Source organism: Hippocampus guttulatus, chromosome 10, assembly GCF_054856545.1.
Source record: "Hippocampus guttulatus isolate MCC_2025c chromosome 10, RoL_Hgut_1.0, whole genome shotgun sequence".
Taxonomy (NCBI): domain Eukaryota; kingdom Metazoa; phylum Chordata; class Actinopteri; order Syngnathiformes; family Syngnathidae; genus Hippocampus; species Hippocampus guttulatus.
The window spans coordinates 2,016,191-2,039,524 of NC_141270.1; the positions used below are offsets into that span (position 1 = coordinate 2,016,191).

The following is a 23,334-nucleotide window of genomic DNA, read 5'->3' on the forward strand; positions in this document are numbered from 1 at the left end:
GGACTGTATGGAATCAAATGATGTAAAGGAACCAAATCTGACATCCACCGATACCTCTAAAAATGAACATCTTTGAAAATATCTAAATCGGAGTAAAAAAGAAGAGAAAATAAATACACTTCCTTTTGAAAAATTAAAGATTTGTTGATTAAAATTCCAACAACACACTCAAATGGATCTAGATTTTATGACTCGATTTCACCGTTTCACAAAATGTCCAATATGTATCCAACACGCAAATGCTACGGTTCACACTGTAATTAACCTCAACAAAAACAGTTTGTACAACAAAAACCCAAATTCAAGAGTATTGGCTTTAGATAAAACGCTAGTGGGCCCAGACAGGACAAAAGTGGCCTGAGGAAAAAGCATCCTTTTTGCTTCGTGGGACATCCATCTGACTGTCATCCGTATCGCACTGAGAGGAAATACCATGCATCCTTAAGATGGAACCCAAAGACATCAAATGCAATGAAAACAACAAGGGTCCCAAAATTGAACCCTGTGGAACATCCTGTGACAGTGGGGCAGAGAGGGACTTAGTGTTTTTCCAATATTGTGCTGCGCTAGTAGTAGTAGTAGTAGTAGTAGTTGTGTAGTATTTCCATTCCTTAATAAGCTGCTTATCCAGACTCGCATCCACCTTTCCGCCTAATTTTCCACTCTGGACACTCTCTGTCCACTTATAAAAAAAAACAAGAAAATGTTCCCTGGAGGTTGCATGAAATAACGTAATTCCTCGCTTTTTGTCCTGTGTTGTGTTTCCCTTCCACCTGTCGCTTGTTGTTGCCGCGCGGCGCTGGCTTGCGTGGTAACATTTAGCCTCCGCTCCTTCAGTTCGGATAGGTCCAACACCCTCAACCGGAGCTCCTTCGCCCGGGACAGCATGATGATCGAGGAGATCTTGGCCCCCACCAAGGACACGGTAAAGCACAACGCTGTCCTAAAGTCCTTCTTTCCCACCCACACACCTGAAAAGTGTCAATATTATGCTTGTTTTTGTTAATTGCTCGCCTTGCAGAATGTACTGTATGTAGCACCTGGAATGTGCGGTTGACTCAAACCTTGCAGGAGCACACCCCCTTCTCCTGTCTCTTGTTTTGTTTTGGAAAAATCTCAGGGCATACTGCAGGGCTCCCCCCGCCTGTTCTACTCTTGTTTTGGTGGTCAGGAGCTAAACCAGAAACCATCACCTCTCATATTATAAACAGCAGTTGCGATGTGGCCCGCGAGCTGAGTGACGACATCGCCCAAGACCCCAAACAGCCAAAATATAAACTCCACACGATTTACCACCTTTACAAGCGAAGCCAGACAGTCAAAGGGACTCACTTTCATGAGTTCAAATTTTATCCATTCACATCGGGTGCATTTTGTGTGGTAGAATTCGAACTATGTCTCATTTTCACTGCAAACCAATCATTAATGAATTGGGATGAAGTGCAACTCTTGACTCTTTCCTCTTTCTGAAGCTTCAGAGCGTCTGTAAAGACATTTCCTACCTGGTCGACCCACTAAATAAGGTATATTTATTTATTTAAAAAAAAAAAAGGTTAGCATTATTTCAGGTCACCATCATCTCTCTTGTACAATCTCCATTCATCAGTTGTTGTTTTTTTGTGGCTCACACCCATTATGTGCTTTTGCGTCTGAGTGAATTTGAAAATAGTTGCAAATATTTGTCAGGAGTTCAATTAAAAAAGTGAAGCCCATATTGTATGGATTCACTGTACACAAAATGAAATATTTTAGGATTTTAAAAAAAAAATGCTAATCAACACCCACCATATCAAGAAAGTAGAACACATTACAGTATTACATAAGAAACAATCCAAATGATTATTTAATGTACCGTAGGCCTTCCTCGCCTCTTGGTTTCATGTATCTTGATGACGCATGCCCTACACTTTTTGAATTGAACTCCCGAAAAGAACTTTCCAGCGATATTCTTCTTCTTCCTCACATCCTTCACCTTCCCACCTCCGTCCCCGTCGTCGCCTCTGCTCACGCGCCTCCTTCTGCTTGCAGCATTTGGCCGTGACCCCCGACTACAACTCGGAATGTATGCGGCGCTACAGCTGGACCCCGGACACCGTGGACCACGGCCACAACGTTGCATCCAGCCCCATCCACTCTGGGTAAGAGTTCCGGTGAGCGCCTGCATGTTTAGGAGTGTACGCAAACATGGCCCGTGATTGTTGATGCAGCTGCGCGCACACAGCAAGCATGGCCGCCAAGCCGCTCGTCAGCAGGGCCTTCCGTGCTGATGCGGGTTTTTCGTGCTGAGCTACTCCAGGACAGCGCTTAACGTTCTCATGTCATAAATCGAAGGACACCATGCGGAGTTCACTTCCGTGCTCACCGTTACTGATGGTGACAAAGCTGGCTGGGAAGCCGCAGCAAACGAGAAAAAAAACATATTTTGGCTCTTCTGCCTGCAAAACAAGCGCCGCATCATTTCTCTTAATGTGATCCTCCATCATTTGGCGAAGACTTGTCGTCGGCGCGTTTCTGCTTTCCGTCCCGGTGGAGTGTGTGATGTTTGTCTTTGGTCGCCATAGAGCCCGACAGCGGGTGTCAACCTTGATACTAAAACGAGGTTTCGGGGCTTTTTGCCTCTCCCTGCATTGTCTCCGTGTGTTTATTTTACAGCTTCTCGTCCCCGCTCCCTCAGTATGACTCCAGGTGAAGACTGAGCTCGCTGCTCTGTAACCCGTGACTCCCCCCCCCCCCCCCCCCAACCCCACCCGCCCCCTCAGTGATGTCACTCACTCATTCACCGCTGCCTTTCCCGACGTTCCTTTTTTTTTTTTTTTCCTCCCACTCATCAGTGTGCTCTGGTGTTTCATTCGCATTGCCTAGAGATAGTCCAAGCGTGTCATCTTGGTGTTATTGATTTTCTCTTCCAGAATACACGAATAACCTCATACTGCATTTACAGAGGAAAAGCACAACACTCACAAGAAGAATATACGCAGTGATCCCCCCGTTCCAGATCCATTTGGGAATCGCGCTAAATCCGTGATTTATTCAAGTCACCTATTTGAACGCGCCCCAAAAAAATGCCACGCATGAAATGTATGGAAAATACTTTACGAATGTAATAATACTGGGAAAGGTATTTATTTGATAGGTTCGTGTACTGTGTTTGTGAAGACAAGAAGATACATTTGCGGCGCAGCAAAAAGTGAATTGCGACAAAGCCGGGGGATTACTGTCCTCACTTTTTCACGCGGCAGTCATTTTGCCGACGGGACAAAGTACTCACAAAAAGTTTGGGATGTCGGGATTTCGGCTGAAATATCCGGTTGAGTCTTACTATGCTCAACTGCAAATATGCGGCGGTTGACTCGTTTCAAATGGTAAAATCACCAATCACCACTAGATGGCAGACACTGGATCTTATACTGCTCCCGACTACAACATGAGTCAGCCCAAATTTTATTTTATTTTTTTCAGATTTGGAATGATTATGGAGGACAGACATAGTACCTCAATAATATTAGTATTCATGAATATTATTTTCTAGGGTTGGGATGTGCAAAATGAGGTGTTGCGTTTAATGTTGGTTTCTTGTAATTTGAATACAAGAGATCCCTTTGCACTGGATCTTTTATACATGCGTTAAAAAATGTCTTCAGAGAACGTCTTTTGCATGCGTGTCCGTATTTCATCCGGATTTAAAAGAACATTTTTGTCATTCAGAAGTATGTGGCCCCACCCAGTAGCACTGACGAAAAATTGTGGCCCCCCACCACCACCCCCTCTCTCATTTACCGTCCCTTCACTGTACACTGTCCCTTACAAATGACTTTAATTTGACCTTCCCTAATCGTTTGAATGCAAATGTGCATTTCATCATCGCTTCAGTACCTTTTGCACGCCGTGCTGTTCTCCAACAAGAAGCAGAACGGTGCATTCACGTCAAATTAAGATCTCACATGTAAAGGTTATTATGCAGTTTCGGTTCATCCTGTTCACCATCAAGACAAATATCCCAAACTTTTTTCTTTTTTTTTTTGTGAGTCGTGTGTCACCTTTAAATCACATTAACCTTGTCGGTGAAACATCTGTGCAGGTGTGTAATATTTGATCACTGACGGCTGCTTTGGAGGATCTGAAACGCTGGCAGAAACCTCACTTTTTGCCTCCAAACCGAACTAAACGGCATCACTGTTTAGTTCCCCCTCAAATTGAGGCATTTCTTGTCCGCCAGTTCTCGGAACTCAAAGCAACTTTCTTTGTGGTGTCTTCTGCCGCTTTGGCTATGATTTCCTTTTCTCTTTTCCGTTCCGTGTTTGGGTGTCCAGTGATCACAGCATGGGGATCGTCCCGCTCACTTTTTTTTTGTGTCCGTGCCTTCCGTCCGTCTCGGCCCGGGCCTCTTCTTCCTCACCCTCTCACGGCTCTTCTCTGTTCTCACGCAGATTCCTGGTCAGCTTCATGGTGGACGCCCGCGGCGGGTCCATGAGGGGCAGTCGCCATAACGGCATGCGCATCATCATCCCGCCCAGGAAGTGCACGGCGCCCACGCGTATCACCTGCCGCCTGGCCAAGAGGCACAAGCTCGCCTACCCGCCGCCCATGGTGGAAGGGGAGGGCCTGGTCAGCAGACTCGTGGAGGTCGGCCCGGCTGGGGCGCAATTTCTTGGGTGGGTTTATTAACATTATACATGCTTAACTCATTCAGTACCAGCCAATTCTAGACCAAGTCTGAAAAGACGTTTAAAAACGTCATTGGGAGTGAATGAGTTAAGTTAGGACCGGTGTTCCCTCGATGCTGTGGGTGCGAGCAATCTAAGAAAGAAGTGCCATCGCCGGCTCTGTTGACCGACCTCCATCGATCCTGTGCTCTCTTTCAGTCCCGTGATTGTGGAGATCCCTCATTTCGGCTCCATGCGGGGGAAGGAGAGGGAGCTGATTGTGTTGAGGAGCGACAACGGCGACACCTGGCGCGAGCACCAGTTCGAGTCCACTCCAGAGGAACTCACGGAGCTGCTGACCGGGATGGATGAAGGTAAAGGAGCAGCTGTATAAAAATGAATGACTGTTCAATAAACCAAAGACCCCCCGCGATCGTCGTTGCCTCATCTCCTCTCCCGACGGTCCCGTTGCAGAGTTGGACAGCCCCGCCGAGTTGGAGAAGAAGCGCATTTGCCGCATCGTGAGCAGAGACTTCCCGCAGTATTTCGCTGTGGTGTCGAGAATCAAGCAGGAATCCAACCACATGGGTCCCGATGGCGGCGTCCTGTCCAGTAGCACTGTGACCATGGTCCAAGCCTCCTTCCCGCAGGGGGCGCTGACCAAGAAGATTCGCGTCGGCCTGCAGGTTCATATGACATCGACTCGCGCACGGCCACTTGGGGCGGAAGGCCGTCTACGCGGATACCCCCCCCCCCCCCCCCCACCTCCCTTGCCAACTTTATATCGGCCGCCCATGGAGCTCTGCTTGCAGTTTCTTTTAAAATCTCGACATGACAATCCCCTGCCCCGCCCCTTTTAGGCTCAACCTGTTCCTGATGACTTGGTGAGGGCGGTCCTGGGGAACAGAGCCACCTTCAGCCCCATCGTCACCGTGGAGCCCAGGAGGAGGAAATTCCACAAGCCGATCACGATGACCATCCCTGTCCCGCCCCGCCAGGCGGAAGGCCACCCCATCGGCCACCGGGGCGACGCGGCGCCTTGCCTGCGTTTGCTCTGCAGCATCACAGGCGCGCGGGCACCTCCTGAAATGATGCGAGCACGCCCGACGGAATGGCGACGCTCATCATTTGTCCTTTGCCCCTGCACAGGAGGAACGTCCCCGGCCCAGTGGGAAGACATCACGGGGACCACGCCGCTTTCCTTTGTGACCGATTGCGTCTCCTTTACCACAAATGTTTCGGCCAGGTACGCCCGCCGTTCATTTGAATAGCCCTTCGAGTGAGCGCCTGCGCATTCACGGTTCGGCAGTCGCAAAATCACATACTGGCAGATTTTTGCGGGGGTGTTTGTGGGCCATCTTGCGGCATCTTGCTGCCGAGGAACTATGTTAAAGTGAGTTGAGGAGCTCCATTTGAACCGAAAGTAGTGCTTCGCAGCAGGTCTTACTAATGGGAGAGAGCACTGTACTGCATTTTAAGAGGTCAGTGATCCTCAGATGATTGCGTGAGTTAAGTTCCAGAAAATCTGCGATTTAGGGCCACCATCCACAAAGCACGTGCATTTTTATAAAAAAAAAAAAGTATCCGGTGACGCCAAAAACGATACTGAAAATTCCTGAACAAAATCTCTCCGGGCAGGTTCTGGCTCGCAGACTGTCACCAGATTCCTGAGACGGTGGGTCTGGCGTCTCAGTTATACCGGGAGCTGATCTGCGTGCCGTACCTGGCCAAGTTTGTGGTGTTCGCCAAGATGAACGACCCGGTGGAGGCGCGCCTCCGCTGCTTCTGCATGACGGACGACAAAGTGGACAAGACCCTCGAGCAGCAGGAGAACTTCGAGGAAGTGGCCCGGAGTAAAGACATCGAGGTGAGCTCGTGTTGGACGCGGAATTCCCACAAACTTTGCCCAACTTGTGTGAAATGATGGCCCAAAACCCGATTCATCGTTTCATTGATTAAGCGGTGCCTCAACCCTTTGTCAATTTTTTTCTTTTTTGTCAACGGCCTCATTCAGGTTCTGGAGGGCAAGCCCATCCATGTGGACTGCTATGGCAACTTGTCTCCACTGACCAAAAGTGGACAGCAGCTTGTATTTAATTTCTACTCCTTCAAGGAAAACAGACTTCCTTTCACCGTGAAGGTACAGGATTTTTTTTTTTTTTTTTTGGGGTGATAAATTTCCGATGAACCTTCTTTGAGGGTCGTCTGGTCCGCGTGGAAGTGAACATGCTACCTGTGTATTGTCTGTGTTGCGGATTTAAAATGCCTCCATTTTGCTTCCGTTGCTTTGACTTCACTGATGTGTTTCCTCGTCTTTTTTTTTTTTTTTTTTTTTTTTTGTCTCCATTTTTTGGAACAGATGAGAGATATGGGCCAAGAGCCCTGTGGCCGCCTGTCATTCCTGAAGGAAGCAAAAACCTTGAAAGGTCTTCCGCAGACCGCCATATGCAATCTGAACATCACGCTGCCCACACACAGGAAGGTAGGCGTCCCGTTTTCCAGAGTCCTGCGTTCTTTTTTTTTTTTTTTTGCCTCATGTCATATCACCTACATGGTATTCAAATCACGACGAGGAGACACTCATTGGCTTTCGGAGAGGACTGCCTATTGGTGTGTTATTCTCGCACATTTGAAGCCAGCCAGCCATAAGACCCCACAACGTATCGATGTCCACTTTTTGTGATTTGCTCCGCTGCTGCCTGGCTTTGATTAAAGAGCGGCCGACATGCATCTGTTGCGAGAAAATGGTGCTTTTGCTTCTTATGTTTTGCTCGAATGATGACGATGATGATGATGATGATGATGCCACTAGTTTTTTTTCCCCCACCACCTTGATGTTTTCTTATTTTTTGTGTTGCTGCTCCATTTTTCATCCCCCCCACGACACACTGTCCCCGCTCTGCATTGTGTCATCTTCCTCCCTCCTCCTGCTGCAATGCATCTTGGGAATCCCACAGGATATGGAGTCTGACCCTGACGATGAGGTAAATAATCTCTTCATCATCACACTAACAGCTGCTTCTGTGTTTATTTATTTTTTTCTCGTTGTCCCTCTGTTGGCTTGTACTGAGTCAAAAGGCTTTGTGCATGAATGTTTACGGGACCGTACGTGTTTCTATCCAATTCTTTCTTCATCTTTAAAGTGACGTGAAATGCGTCACACCTCTCCCCACTTGTCCCCTTTTGCATGTATGTGCTCAAGTGCTAATCTTCAACAATAAGATGATCCCTTTTTTTTTTTTTTTGGTCCCATAACTGTAGGAAAGTGCAAAATACATAAAGATTTATTGTACTGCATAATATTTGTAAAGTAGAATAATCGTAACTGTTGCCACGTTTGTTTTCTGTTGAACACGACGACTGCATGCGATACGCTCTTAAAGCACAAGTAGGACTGAATCATTTTAAGATGGGACCATGTCACCCTAGGAAATTAACTGAAACCCCCCCCCCCCGTGGTATTTAGACTGGCTCGTACACCAACTTCCGAGATTTGGAGTGACAAATCATCATTTATATGTCGTTATTTTTTTCTTGGTGTAAGCTCGCTAAAATGTCAGTTCCACGCGAGCTTCACGTTTGCCGCCCCCTCGACTTGAGGCAGTCACACTCCAAAATACAAAATGAACGCATTTGCAAGGAGCATGGAATCATAGCTTAGATACTGAAGTCACTGTAGTAAGCAGCGACTGTGAGAGACCTTTAAAAAAAAAAAAAGGAAAAAAATAATTTATTTTTATTGTTATTATTTTATTATTTTTATTTTACAAAAAAGGTGTTGGTTTTACCGTTTCCTGGCATTGAAATTAATTCCAATCTAAAAAATGGATTTGATAAATACGGTCGTCAGGACTTGCCGTTAAAACAGCCCAAAAAAACAAAGTTCTTCTCATCTGTGGTTGCGACTCGCCCGAAACGAGGCACTTTCCTCCCAAATTACCAAATGAACATTTTTATTGATTTATTTTTTTTAGGTAAACATAACTATCTGACCATATTTTTTATGTTCAAGCATCTTTTTTGTTTGTTTCAGAATGACAGGCCAGAACGACGCCATACCTTTGCCTCCTTAGCTTTGCGTAAGCGCTACAGCTATTTGACCGACCCTGCGGCGAGTGAGTTCCCCTTTTTTTTTTTTTTATAACACGCATGGGAAAAAAAAGAACATTGAGATTTTCTACATAAATAACACAATCAGTTGAACTGTCTGAAGGTCCCTTTATATACTGCAGTACTGCTGTTGCTTACATGGTCCAGAAGGAGTTTTGTTTTTTGTTTGTTTGTTTATTTCGAATCGAAAGTGCTCATGACTCATTTCTTCTCCCAGCCCAGCAACCATTGTCATCCGTCCTTGCATGATTTTTACTGTGTGTCAAGCTTGGCTAAGCCTACCGCATTACGTGCCATTGTTTCAACTCTCGTGTTACACTTTTGACAATATCAGCAGGTCAGCATCATTCATGTCATTCGTTGATTTATTTGGACCCAATGTTTTTGGTTTTTGGTTTGGTTTTTTTTTGCATTGTATGAAAATGTTGATTTCATTTTGTTCAATTTCATTCCGTGGCCATTGTTCTCTTCTTGGCTTTGTGACTCTGTGTGGCTGAGTAGAAAAACAGGTTGCACTTTACAGCTCGGTGTTGATATTATTTAGGGGCAGATTAAATTGCTAATCTCATAGGTGCAATGTTATTCTTGTTATTTTGCCCTGGCTCATCTGAAACATTCCAAAATTTTAAAAGTCGTTACCCGGTGTGACAAAACTGGACATTAACAAAATCTTGGTGCTCATTTAACACTTGATTTTTTTTTTTTTTTTTTTTTTTTGTAAAGTGCAACCTCATTCTTTATCCTAAATTCCGGCCAAATACATAAAAAATGTAATACGCTTTTCCAAATGCTCTTAACTTGTGGGGTCATCTCTGGCATTAAAAAAAAGAACCAAACGTAAAGCACTGCATGTCAAGAAAACACGGGCAGTAAAAGGCACTCTCGTCTCTCAACAAGTCAAACAAGCACACGAAGCGCATCAAAAGGCAACGGAATTGTACTTTTCACTTATCATGTTTTCTTACTTTGATCACGTCATGCATTTTTGTTCCCACCACACACAAACACGCACACATACGGTGTCTTTTGTCATGTACCTTTGCTGCGATCCGTATACTTCTCATGTCATCCTGAGTGTGTAAAAGGGACCTTCTGTAATCTACAAGTGTACATTTTTGTCTTGCTGCTTGTAAGTGATGCTGTTTCTGACTGAATTTCTCTTTCTTTTATGTTTTCTTTTTCAATTATTTTACCTTCTACTTTCTGTTGCCTCCTTTTCTTTTTTTGTTTGAATTACTGTCGAAGAAACACCCGATCGAAGTCCGCAAAGAGCACAGCCTTCTGGCTACCCTCACAAATCTGTCTTTTCAACGAGATCTTATCAGGCGTGGCCGCCTGTTCCTGTCGCCGTCCCTGGCCAAGCCAAGTCTGGGTTTGGCTCCCTCTCCAGCTCATCGTCCAACACACCTTCTGCCTCTCCACTGAAGTCTGTCTGGTCCATCAACTCTGGCTCCCCCATAAAGACAAATATTCCCGGATCCCCTGCCTCTTCCGTTAAGTCAGTTAGCGACATGGTCTCTCCCATCCGATCGTACAGAACCATCTCCTCTCCTATCAAAACAGTAGTCCAGCATGCTCAGTACCCAGGCCAGGTTTCCCATAGTCCTCTGGCATCGCCTGTAAAAAGTGCTTCAGACAGTACATCTATGAAAGGACTTGCGGCGTTGTCAGCCAGGACTATAACTGCTCCGACAGGAGGAAGTCCTCTCCTTGAGAGGACATCAAAAGCCACGACGCCTCCAACATCTCCCAAATCTTCCCTTAGTATGTTCAGTTCCCCTCTGTCATACAAGACCGTTGTGGGTGGGTCCACTGTTACGGGATCGTCTTCCTCCCCTATCAAAACTGTCCCCGGCCTCTCCTCTGTCCGTTCCTTTTCCTCAGACGTGTCAGGCCCCGCAAGGAACCTCTTCTCCTCACTGTCCTCGCCCCTCAAATCCAACACCCCACAAAGTGCTGCGGCGCTGATCAATGGAACAGTGTCGCCAGCACAGTACCGCTCCTCCTCTCCAACCTCCCTCCTTGCCAGCAGTCTCCAAGAAAGAATACAAGCAACCACCAACGCTGCGACGACAAGCGTCAATGCGGCGTTTGATGAGGTTGAAAAAACATTCAATTCTTGCTCGGCTGGCTATGGCACTTTAAAGTCATTGTCCTCCTCTGCGTCCTCATCATATCAGTCCATTCGGTCCTCAGCATCTAGTTCCCTTTACAACTCACTAAGGTCTTCTCCTAATGCCACCACTGCTGGAACGTCCAGCACCGTGACGGTCCCTGTGTATTCTGTTATCAATGTATTGCCAGAGCCCCAGTTTAAAAAGTTACCCGATGTGTCCAAGTCAACTGCTGCTATTCTTTCTCCACGTAACACCTCGCCACCTGAGATGAATCCTCAATTGCAGTCGTCCTTTGCCAGAAATCTTTCCCCTACCAAGCCTCCACTTCTCTCATCCGGTTTAAAGTCAAACGTGACATCCGCGTTGTCATCCAGCCAAGAAATTCTGAAAGACGTCGCTGATATGAAAGAGGACTTAATACGAATGTCAGCCATTTTGCAGACGGATCCAAATTCTAATACAAGTAAAGGATTTCAGTCTGGTTCCGCAGCCAAGGTTGAGGACGAAGAGCCGTACCGGATTGTGGAGAAAGTAAAACAAGATCTGGTAAAAGTGAGTGAAATCCTGACTAAAGATGCGGGCAAAGAGTCACTGGCAAGGGGGACCTTGGATGACATACGCTTCTCAAAAGTACCTGTTGAACAGCCACCCAGCAACTGGAGCTATCCCCCAAGATACGAGACGGTGGTCCCTCAAGCGAAAGCAAAAACAATTCAAGATCGAGATTTCAATCTTTCTAAAGTTGCCGACTATTTAGCTAATGATGTCGGGAGCAGTTCTTTCTCCAAAACGCAAGACACTAAACATACAACAAATGAGGGCAAGAGAGAAGCGGATGGCAGGGAAAAGCAAAAACGCGTTCTGAAACCCACCATTGCAGTTCAAGAGCAAAAACTCAAAATGCCTCCAACGAGCATGCGATCATCCCCTTCAGACCGAGAGCTAGGTAAAGTGGCCGATGCTCTTTTTGGAGCCGACACTGTGCTGGAATCCCCTGATGATGTATATCATGAACAGGATAAGAGTCCCCTCTCAGACAGTGGTTTTGAGACCAGAAGTGAAAGGACCCCTTCTGCCCCGCAGAGTGCTGAAGGCACGGGCCCAAAGGCGCCTTTCCAGGACATCCCCGTTCCCCCCGTCATCACTGAGACGAGGACTGAAGTTGTTCACGTCATCAGGAGCTACGAGCCCCCTGAGGATAACAAACAACCCGCAATGCTGGAGGGAAATCACATCCGATACATTGGCACTGAGTCGAAAGGACAGGCTAATCATGCTCCATCAATTAAAGTTGCCCCTGATGAGGATCCGATGGGTAAAGGCATACGGTTGAAGGAGGAAACTCACATCACTACTACCACCAGGATGGTGTACCACAAACCATCTGGCAATGAAGCTTTATCAGAGAGGTGTGAGGAAACCATGTCTGTTCATGACATCATGAAGGCCTTTCAATCAGGAAAGGACCCATCGAGGGAGCTTGCTGGACTCTTTGAGCACAAATCTGAGGAAGTACCACAGAGACTCTCTGACGACGTCAAACCAAAGGTTGAAAGAATAATTGAAGTGCACATTGAAAAGGGCAGTAAAGCAGAACCAACCGAAGTCATCATCAGAGAGACTAAAAACCATTCAGACAATGACATGTATTACTACCCGGGAAACAGACAAGAGGACAGGGAAACTGAGGAACTTCCCGCCTATTTTGACTCCTCCAAATTTAACGCTACCATGGCGCCCGAGGACAGTCGCCCTAGTTCAGCCCAATTAATGGCAGATGAGTCTTATAAGACCTTGAAATTGCTTAGCCAGCAGTCTGTGGAATACCACGAGGATGAATCGTCAGAGTTAAGGGGAGAATCTTATAATTTTGCTGAGAAAATGTTATTGTCAGAGAATTTTGACCAATCCCATCCTGACTCCGAGGAACGTGGTCGAGAAAAGTCTCACTTCCACTCACCAGACAGAGGTCGAAATGAGAGTAGGTCAGTAGGGCCAAAAACAGGATACATCTTTCGGTCGTCACGAAATTTGTTGGATACATCAGGGAGAATGGCCGGTACTGATGATAACTATGACACAATGACACTTGTGCAGCATTCCTCTGAGCCCGGTAGTCCAAAGCAATCCGTTTGGATGCGTGTCTCATCAGATGACACAGAGAGAAAGGAAAGAGATCAACTAATGTATGAGGAAAGAGTGGACAGAACCGTAAAAGAGGCAGAGGAAAAACTCTGCGAGGTATCTCAGTTCTTTAGAGATAAAACGGAGCAGCTCAATGATGAGCTCTCCTCTCCAGAGAAAAAATCTCGCAGGCCAGACTTTAGGGAATCACGATCCGGACCTAGTTCCACACAAAGCAGTCCAGAGCGATCGATTTATAGAAATGGTGCAAGTGGGGAAGAGTGGAGCAGAGAAAGACTCAGAGACAAGTTCAGCTCTAATGATCGGAAATGTGCCAGTTTACCCAGTAGTCCGGAGAGGCGAGTACTGCTGCAGCATAATGATTCAGACTCTAGAAGGCAGGGAGACGGGAAAGTTGAAGGCCCAAAGCCTTTTCAGATGTCTTCTTCCAAAGTAAGCGCAGTGAGACTTAAGTTTGAACAAGAGGCTCAAAAACAAGACGGGGGTTCTCAGGGTGGCCAAAGTTCCAATCCTCCCATAAGGAAACTCCATGAAAGTAAACTCCCTGTGTACCAGGTATTTGCTGGTCCTAATGTTCCAAAAGCACCAGACAGTCCAGTCAGCCAGAGAAGAGGGCAAGAAAGCGAGTCCAAGTTTTCACCCTTGCATCAGTCCTATGGGAAAAATCAGGACGATAAGAAGTTATTCAAAACATGGGAAAACCAAGGGTATGGCAACTACAAGCCCCAATCCCCCAAATTATCTCACACATTAGTCCATAATTCTCCAAAAGATGACAGCAATAGCGATTCACAAAGACAAGAAACTACCAAGAAAGTTATTTACACTGAATTCGTTGTACGAGAGAGTCCAAATTGCAATGACGGTCTAAAAAAAAACTCGGAATCTCAAATTCCTGTAAGAAAGTCGTCTAATTTTTCAGATAATCGCAGATCCCCATCTTTAAAATTAGACACCTCTGTTGAAGCACATGAAAAGGAAGGCTCTCGCACGCCCATCCTAGTTCGAAACCCCGTACATAGTAGCTTTGAATCCAACAAATCTACTTGCGGATCGTCAGGGAAATCCACAGACTCCGACTGTAGCCAGTCAAATATCACTTGTAACGGTGTTGACAGTGACCAAATAGAATATTTGGATCATGGAACTCCTGCACTTATCACAGAAGGTTTCAAAGATATCAAACCATTACCTGTGTATGTTAGCATTCAAGTAGGCAAGCAGTATGAGAAAGAAACAGCGACCGGGCAGCTTGGAACTTACAAAAAAATAGTAAGCCATGAGAGCAGGACAGTACATGAGACCAGGGGAACATTTTACACTGTCAAACAAAAGGAGTCGCCATCTTCTCGAGGTAGTCCAGAAGACGACACTCTAGAACAAGTAACATTCATAGACAGCTCTGGGAAGAGTCCTGTTACTCCCGAGACGCCAAGCCCGGAGGACGTTAGCCTGACCTCGAGAATGCCTGATTCTGTGATTGGCTCCATGGCTGGCATGCCTAGTCCAATCCCAGAGGAGTCAGAAGAGGAAGATGGTAAGACCTTCATCTACAAGGAGGCTACAAAGGAAAAACCCAAGCAAGCAGCTTCAGAGAATCACAGCAAAAAACAGGAAGCAGAGAAACAGAAGCCCAAAGGGGAGAAGAAAGTTCCTTATATCGAGTTTCCACCGCCTCCTCCTTTGGACACAGAGCAGTCAGACCCTGAGAAAAGAAAATCTTGCGCATCCTCTGAAACGGAGACGGAAATGATGGAAGTAAACCTCCAGGAGGAGCATGACAAGCACTTTTTAGCCGAGCCAGTCATCAGGGTCCAGCCTCCGTCACCCGTTCCTCCCGGAGCTAATAACAGTGACTCCAGTGATGACGAGTCTGTGTTCCATCCCATCCCTGTCAAAAAGTATACCTTCAAAATGAAAGAGGAGGGGGAGAAACACTCTAAACACCGAAAAACGGAGAAGAATGGAAATAAAGAGTCTGGGATCAATGGTGTCGTGAAGGGGGAGGAAGCTGACTTGGAACAAAATGGGAATGACCAGTCGATCACCGACTGCTCCATAGCAACCACTGCTGAATTTTCCCATGACACAGATGCCACTGAGATTGACTCACTGGATGGTTACGATTTTCAGGACGAGGACGATGGACTGAGCGAAGACCCAAAAACATCCAGTCTATCCAATGATGGGAAAACAGCTGATCGCCTCTTTGGTCAGTCTAAGCTCGAAGTCATTGAGGAAGAGAAGTGTGAGGATGGGAAAACCAATCCGTCTTCTACGAAAAGCAGCGGGGAAGAAATAGATTACACCCTAGAAGGAAGACATCCAGAAAGGTTCACAGACCATTACTTCCGCTACCAACTTGAAGAGGAGCTAAACTCAACCTTTAAAACCGTAGCCACAAAAGGCCTCGACTTTGACCCCTGGTCCACCAAAGGGAGTGATCATGAAGGAGTTTATGACTCCAAAACCAAAGATGAAGATCCCAAGCCCTTTGGTTTATCCGTGGAGGACAAATCACAGGCTACAACACCTGACACAACCCCTGCTCGAACACCAACTGATGAGAGTACACCAACTAGTGAGCCTAACCCCTTCCCTTTCCACGAAGGGAAGATGTTTGAGATGACCCGCAGTGGTGCTATTGACATGAGCAAACGGGACTTTGTTGAAGAGAGGCTTCAGTTTTTTCAGATTGGTGAGCATTCCTCTGACCCTCTAATAGGGGAAAGGGGGAGAGGGGGCAAGATCCCGGGTGTAATTTCCTCTCAATCAAAAACAGGGGAGAGGGCCACGGTCGAGGGCAAAGTGAAAGTTTTAGATACAGCCACAGGCGGCAGCACAGCACCAGCAGCAGGAGCGAAATGCAGCCCCGTGCACCCTGGCAGTGACACCGGCTATGCTGGTACTGAGCTACCCACCCGTGAAGCCGTAGCTGAGACCGCCTCCTCATGCACAATCACGGCCTCCAAGGTTGATCCCAAATTGCGCACCCCTATTAAGATGGGCATAGCTGCCTCTATAACTGTGAAAAAAGACTCAGGGGATCTCACTGATTTTAAAGCTGAGATGTCAGAGGGCCAAATGGTGCCCGAATATATCAGCATAGAGGGTCAGAGTACAGAAGGCCAATCGAGCAAAGACACAGAAGCCAAGTCAGAGAGAAGAGATTACCCATCTGAAAACTGCAACAACAATAATAACCTCGAATCCTCCAGTATTCAGGCCAACTACATTCAGTGTGGCAGTGTGGTGTTCAATCTGCAGTCCTCCTCTGAGCCCACACTTCAGAAAGCCAGCAGGATAGAAACATTGTGTTGTAGGGATGTAGAAGAAAAAGTAGAAAGAGGTCAGAGCAGTCAGGTGCAGCAGCAGCAGCAAAGCGTACCGGTTAAAGACAGTGAGGTGAAGCTGCCCAGGTCCAGGCTTCCAGTAAAAGCATCAGGGCGATCAAATCACACCCAGGGAACAGCCATAGGCAAGCAGAAGCCCAAGCAAACGGTGAAAATCGAGACCAGAAAAAGAGGAGAGCCAGCCATTGCCAAAGTAGAACCAAGGTCTAGAATACCAGTCAAGGATATTAAGAAGGGAAACTCCACAACCGCAGCTAACTCACCACATTCGGTTAGGGTTACCTCACGGCCAACGAGGCCATTAGCTAGTGAAAGAGCAGCCATCAAGTTGCCCTCGAGGTTACCACTCAAGGACAGACATCAGGTCAGTAAGGCATCAGGTGAGGGAACGTCAAGGCAGGAGAGACACGAGAACCCGAGCGATGTTTGTAAGCGCACTATTGAATACTTTAAAGAGATTAGCGGAGAGACGATAAAGTTGGTGGACCGCCTGTCAGACGAGGAGAAAAAGAAGCAAACAGAGCAGTCGGAGGAAGACAGCACCTCCCGGAGCACCTCCCTGTCAGACACCTCGCAGCCGTCCCAACCTTCCCAGCCCTCCCGCTCGTCCAGGTCTGGTCGAGGTTCGAGGGCTGAGGCCGGGGCCGCGTCCATAGGGGCAAAGGTGGCGACGACGGACAGGGCCTCTGGCAGTCAGAGGAGCAGAAGGAGTAGGCGGACTGGTGGGAAGGAGGGCAGTCAGGGACTCGCAGGGTCTCGAACACCTCCCATCGCAGAGATCAAGCCTAGTTTGTAAAACTTTCACACTATCAAATACATTTATATATATATATATACTGTATATAGACCTATTTCACTTCTAGTTGCATGACTTGTGGTCATTGAATTGATTGACTGGTATGCCTGTGGCGTGTTTCTATATTTATAAATATATCTATACTTATATGTGTATGTACTCCCTTAAGAACAGTAGCTGTCATTGACCCATCATCATTGATGTACTTTGTCCTGCATTGTCTCTGTTTCAAGTTTCCTTTCCTTCTGTGCCCCCACACTTTCTCAAACCTTGTGTGCCCTGTGCAGTAGAGTAGCAAGCCAGTCGCAGTGACTGCTACACTCGCACAATCCCTGGTTTGTTTGTCTCTGTTCAGGGCGAAGTTGTCATTGTTATACTTGTAGTGTCGTCGGAACTTTTCATATACTCGACTGTCGCAGTCGTTTTGTTTTTGTTTTTTGCAAAGAACACCGAGTAGCGCATGTTGACCACTGCGATTCTAACCGAGTCCAATCCATCCTAGATTTTTCGAACTGAGTCTGCTTCGTAGAGTTGTGGTATGCTTTGTTTTGTATGGTTCTCATGACACTTAATGCCTGCCAAAAAAGTTACACAGCACAAATAGCCATAGATCGCCACGTGTAGTGTGAAATGCCTTTTCTTGCCATCACAAAAAGGAACAATTCAACAAATTTCCAAGAATTACTGGATTCCAGTGAAGAAGAATTGGAGTTGCAAGCCAGCTGTCTTGAATTGTAAACTGGAGAAGTGGCCAGAAAAGGAAACGTCTATGTAGCTTTTTTTTCTCTTAATACTGGAGAGAAGAAGAATGATCAAAATGTTAACTAGCGATTGTCCTCTGTCTCACCAGGTCCCCAAAGTCCTTGTGAGCGCACAGATTTGCGTATGGCCATTGTAGCAGATCACCTGGGACTCAGCTGGACAGGTAAGGAAACGCTGGACCGGCGGCGATCAAATATCCTGGCCGATTTTGTGTACGCACTACGGCGGTTATGTACTGCTTCTTTGAGACTCCGTTGATGTGTCTCGTCACAGAGCTGGCTCGGGAGATGAACTTCACGGTAGATGAGATTAACCACATTAGATTGGAGAATCCGAACTCTCTGACAGCACAGAGCTTCATGCTATTAAAGAAGTGGGTCAGCCGGGAAGGGAAAAATGCCACAAGTAAGTGAAGTCTTACCTTGTGTCTGTGTTTCAATGACTTTTCACAACCCTCCATGTAATGCTACCGTTTGTTGGCATCTTGTTGACTTCCAACCGGAGTTGATGCTGTATTCTTTTCCACAGCGGATGCCTTGACTGCAGTGCTGACCAAAGTCAGTCGGATGGATATTGTGACTTTACTGGAGGGCCCAATTTTTGACTATGGTAACATTTCCGGCACGAGATGTTTTGCCGATGATCATGCGGTTTTCCGGGATCAGGCTGATGGTAAAGTTTAGCTCTGATTAGCTGACCTATTACCTCTTCCTGCTGCCATGTTGTTGTTATTTTTGTTTTTGCATGCACCACATTGCATGGATCATGTCTAGTGCCAATTCCTAATTGTGTCTTGTTGTGGAGATGCTGTTTTCGTAGCGGTTTAGAGTTGTGTCTGGACAACTGGCTCCTACCGTTCTCCAAAAATGTTTTAATAACACTTGATATCTCACGGGACTATTTCTTGCCTGAATTAAGATTACGTGGCTACAGTGTGCCAGTTGTCACGAATCTTTTCAGGATTGCATGCATGAAGATACAAAGATAATATTTTTCACCTAACCTGAGTTAAATGTGGATCACGTGACTGCGTGGTCTATTTTACTGTTGTACAGTTTAGTTCTCCTAGTGCTCCTCCAGTTCCTCTGAGCCTTCCTCGGATAGATGAGAGTACGGCTTCTTCCTGTTCCTCCTGCCTTGTATCACCTCCCGCTCAGCAGCACCCCCTGCTGATAACAGCACATAACAGCTCTTAACTGTTTAAGAGCCACGTATTGCTGATAGCCATCCCTCTGTCGAAGTCACACTATTTATTCATTTTCCTTTTGAAATTCAACACTGACCTTCATTTTCCATTTTCTCCTGTTTTTTTTGTTTTTTTTGTCAATCTATGCCTGCCCCTTAGTGTGTGTGATTATTCCATTGATTCCGAGCAGTCCCGCCTTCATCCTCCACACAAAGCGATCCATCCCTTCCCCGCCCCTGACACCGAGAGCCCTGACCCCACGCCGCTCTCCTAGTTACGAATTCTCTATTTCGCTCAAAGACTTGGCACCCCCTTTGCAACCGGAAAAACACTTCACCTTTGTTCCCCCACCTCTTCACGACCTCAACCCTCAGTGCCACCCTGCTGACGCGCGTCAGTTCCCTTCCTTTCCTTTCTCACCGCACCCATCCTCCCCGATCCCACTCATCACTTCGCCATCACCTTCATTGGTGCCGTCCCCTCCCCCAACCTCCTCCGCTCCAACAGAACGAGCAGCCATAGAAATATCCCAAAGCACCTCTGAACTCACCTGTGATCCACCTACCCTCACAGGACCCCCAACCACACCCGCCGTCCTCACCATTGCACCCTACCCTGCCACCCACAACCTACCGGAACATGCTACAAGTCCCATTTCTTCACCCTCTGTCGCACCCTTGCCAAGTGATTTGACCGCTTCTTCCCGCCCTGTCTCCCCTCTCGCTTTCCCCCCTCTGACCCCCTGTGAGTCCCGCTGTGCAAGCCCAAATCCCCCATCCCCGCCTCTGCGCTCACTGTCTCCTTGCCACACGTGCCCTTGCGCTTGTCCACCTTCCGCTCGCACCCGCATTGACCCTACCTCATTGGAAAGATTTATGTAGGTTTATATTAGTGAACTCCAACTGGGGTACCTTTAAAACAAATTATTCTAATAGATATTGCTGCTTTTTTTGCTTGAAAATAACAATTTTTGTGTGACCGTGTCGAGTGACATACCCAACGATTGGTCGTCTAGCATCTGGTATGCTTCACGACGGAAAAAAGGTCGGACATGCCAGAAGTTTTGTTCATATTGGTACAGAGTGTGAGATGTCCTACGTCGTCCTTTGATTGGTTCTTCGGCATTGACCAATAGGAAGACAGCGCCTACTTGTGACAAGAAACTGGACATGCCGTTTATAAATTAACAAACAACAGGAATGGACAATTTTGGAATGTATTGGAAAACATCCGTTAGCATTTCAACTCAAGCTATGTTTACTAACTGCAAAGCTAGTAGGTGGTTAACAAACGGTGGACTGAATCTTGACGGAAGCATGTGACAATTGTCAGGATCTGGTCACTGATGGACTTGTATTTTGACGTCTCGACTGGTCCAAGACAGAACGATATTTATCTGGTAGTCTGACATTTATCTAGTTATTTTAATATTGACGTTAGGATATAGTGGAGTGGGGGGGGGGGGGGGGGGGCTACTGGAACAATTCTGCATTGTAAGGGGTCCCTGAAACCAAAACCTTTGAGAATCCCTGCTTGATATTTCACCTCTCATCTGTCTATGCATGTAAAATCTTCCATATTGCTCCTTGGGAAAAAAAATTCCTTGTGAGATCATATTCAACTTACCGACTTAAAACATATCCAGTACAATTGATGTCATACATTGTATTGCATATGTCTGCCGTGAAGCGACCTACTTCCCACTTAAGTCTCAGTGCCATTGTCCTTGCCGTAGGATGTTTGTGTGTGTTATGCTGTATTTTCAGTTCTTAGCATGCTTCGGTGTACATTTATCATCATGTCACCCACAGATTACCAGAACATTCTAGCCGAGTTGCATTCCCCCGCCGCACTGCACTCCGACCCACATTTCCTGGTGCCCGAACTTCCTGTCACACCCGACCCTTCCCCTGTCCACCACCAGCATCACCATTACCCACAACCCGACTCCCGGCCGCAGCCCCTGCTCTGGAGCCCTGAGATCAAATCTGGAAGCTCAGCCGAGAGTCCCCTTAGAACCTGTCAGCTTCCCCTGTCCCTTTTGGCTTTTGACCTCCCTGATCCTGTTCCATCCAAGGTGCAGAAGCCCCACATCGCCCTGAACGACCAGCTGCTCTTAAGCGAGGAGGAGGAGGACAGATCTTACAGAGAAATGGAACCGAGCCGCACGCACAAGTCTGTCCCCGCTCTGTGCGAGTTAGACATCAGCACGGCCTGCTCCACATCGTCCTGTTCAGTTTCATCTGTATCATCGATAACCCCTTTAACACCTGACAGAGCACAAATAGGAGATGGAGCTGTGCTACAAGTGGACATTAAAAGGTGTGAGAAGGAAGAGTCAAAAGAAAAGGGTATGGGTGATCAGAGGGTTGCAGTAGAGGGGAACTTTTTTGTGGAAAAGTGGGCAGAGGAGGACTGGATTAAAAACCTAGAGAGAAAATGTGAGATCGTGACAAAAGATGTCAAGAGTCAGCTGAAAGCGGACAAAAACATTTTCGCCGGACAAAAGGGAGCGGCAGGAGTGCGGATTAAAATGCTGGGAGCTGGGTCTGCTGGAGATGAAATAGAGACTGACAAAGAGAGTATTGATGAAACACCACAGGTAGAAGGGAACAGTGAAGAAGTGGTCCGCCGTGGGGACAGAAGAAAAGTTGCTGATGATGGTCGAGGCACTTGCCAGCCAAGTGACTTGACCGTTCAGGAATGGGCTGAAGCCCTTTGGGAACGTCAGTCTACTGAGTGTGGATCTAATGAGGAGGAATATGGAGGAGGAAATAAAGAGAGCCAAGAGAAGGCAGAGGTGAAGACTGAAGAAGGCTCAGAGGAGAAGGAGGAGGACAAGGAGATGACCACCGAGGCAGACAGAGAACTGGAGATTGTCAATCGCGTTGAACCGCCAGAAAAAGACATGTGCTCGCTTTCAGGTTGGCAGAGCGACTCATCCAGCGTCAACGCGGAGCCACCGACGCCAGGCCGCAGCTCGGATCTGCTGGACATGCGGGAAAGGTGTGATTTATCCGCTCCTTGAAATCCATGAAACACTCAAAAAAACACAGACCGGTTCCAATTCCGACTGTCTCAGCAGCCACGAGAACTCGAGCGATTCCGTCACTTCCTCGTCCAGAGGCGAATCGGGGAGGTCCCGGCAGAACGGCGACAAGTCAAAAAACTCACCTCAGGGAGGCTCGTCAGAGTCGATGAATGGCAGAAAGGAAGAGGGAAGGCTGGTGTCCGAGAAGAAAGTTCAGGTAGTTCTGACTAATCTATCTGAAGTACAGTTTCTCGGATGTGAGTTTTGGCCTGAATTTTACACTGCAAGTCCCAAGTGCCCATTTACGATTCAATGCCTGGATCCGAAAGTCCATTTCCATGTACTGTACATTTCGAGGGACACCAAAATGGCTCTCTGCAGCTATTTCAGTATCAACGTACCTCTAATCTAGCCTCTGCAGACAATGTGTGTGTGTATGTTTACTCTGAACTCACCTTGATCCAGATAACCGTTTTCGCCACATTTGGAAGGGTCTTGATTCCAATCTGAAAATATGCGGTGACTCAAATTGTAATCGCAACACTTGAACCAGGCAGTGTAAATCCAAGTCTTTCCCTTAGATTCTGTGAATCCAAGATCCGTTCCATCATTGTGAAAGTCGCACCGACACATGGCTAACTCACCACTTTTTCTCCTCCTGGCTTCTCTCTTTGGAGTTTGTGTCATGATATTTGGATTATGCCTTCTCCAGCAGCGGGTTAGTGTAGATTCCGGTTCGGAGGAAGAACAGACCGTAACCACCAGAATCTTCCGACGCCGGCTCATTTTGAAGGTACCCTGCGAGCCTGGGAAAGTGGCTCGGGTTGGATGGAGTCTGGAGTGTGTTTTTTTTGTTTTTATGTGTGGGTGTGCCCCGAATGAGTACCTCTTTGGATATGGCTGCATTGCTGAGCCTGTCCTGGTTTTTCCTCTTTGCATGGACGATGCGAAAGTGTCAAGCATTTGCACCGTTGCTTCAGCAGCACTTAACTTATTCAGTACCAGCCAATTCTGGACCAAGTCTGAAAAGACGTTTAAAAACGTCTTTGGGAGTGAATGAGTTAACAGTGTTGTCATTTCACAACTGATCCTACTTGATCAAACAAGAAATTGAGGTCAGGTGAGCATCTGGGAATTGCTGTGAGTTTGCCGTCAGAACTTTCTAGGCTGTCACGCTGGTGCCGTATTCGC

At 46.9% G+C, this 23,334-nt stretch overlaps 1 protein-coding gene across 6 annotated transcripts in view; it reads left to right on the forward strand.

The window, feature by feature from the left end:
- The window catches only part of LOC147198868 (ankyrin-3-like), a 73,494-nt gene that overhangs the window by 45,263 nt on the left and 4,897 nt on the right, over positions 1–23,334 (forward strand). For 3 of the 6 annotated variants that reach the window (XM_086121451.1, XM_086121454.1, XM_086121457.1), the window contains 21 exons: positions 838–925; positions 1,473–1,523; positions 2,029–2,138; positions 2,653–2,685; positions 4,428–4,652; positions 4,863–5,017; positions 5,118–5,329; positions 5,504–5,711; positions 5,793–5,889; positions 6,282–6,510; positions 6,658–6,783; positions 7,003–7,125; positions 7,601–7,627; positions 8,677–8,758; positions 9,999–17,156; positions 18,015–18,089; positions 18,200–18,331; positions 18,455–18,598; positions 20,924–22,118; positions 22,195–22,360; positions 22,856–22,936. In XM_086121451.1, the coding sequence (XP_085977577.1) occupies positions 838–925; positions 1,473–1,523; positions 2,029–2,138; positions 2,653–2,685; positions 4,428–4,652; positions 4,863–5,017; positions 5,118–5,329; positions 5,504–5,711; positions 5,793–5,889; positions 6,282–6,510; positions 6,658–6,783; positions 7,003–7,125; positions 7,601–7,627; positions 8,677–8,758; positions 9,999–17,156; positions 18,015–18,089; positions 18,200–18,331; positions 18,455–18,598; positions 20,924–22,118; positions 22,195–22,360; positions 22,856–22,936 (10,717 nt within the window). Of the gene's footprint in view, positions 1–822; positions 926–1,472; positions 1,524–2,028; positions 2,139–2,652; positions 2,686–4,427; positions 4,653–4,862; positions 5,018–5,117; positions 5,330–5,503; positions 5,712–5,792; positions 5,890–6,281; positions 6,511–6,657; positions 6,784–7,002; positions 7,126–7,600; positions 7,628–8,676; positions 8,759–9,998; positions 17,157–18,014; positions 18,090–18,199; positions 18,332–18,454; positions 18,599–20,923; positions 22,119–22,194; positions 22,361–22,855; positions 22,937–23,334 lie in introns of all 6 variants that reach the window. The other 3 variants (XM_086121452.1, XM_086121456.1, XM_086121455.1) reach the window with 1 other exon arrangement.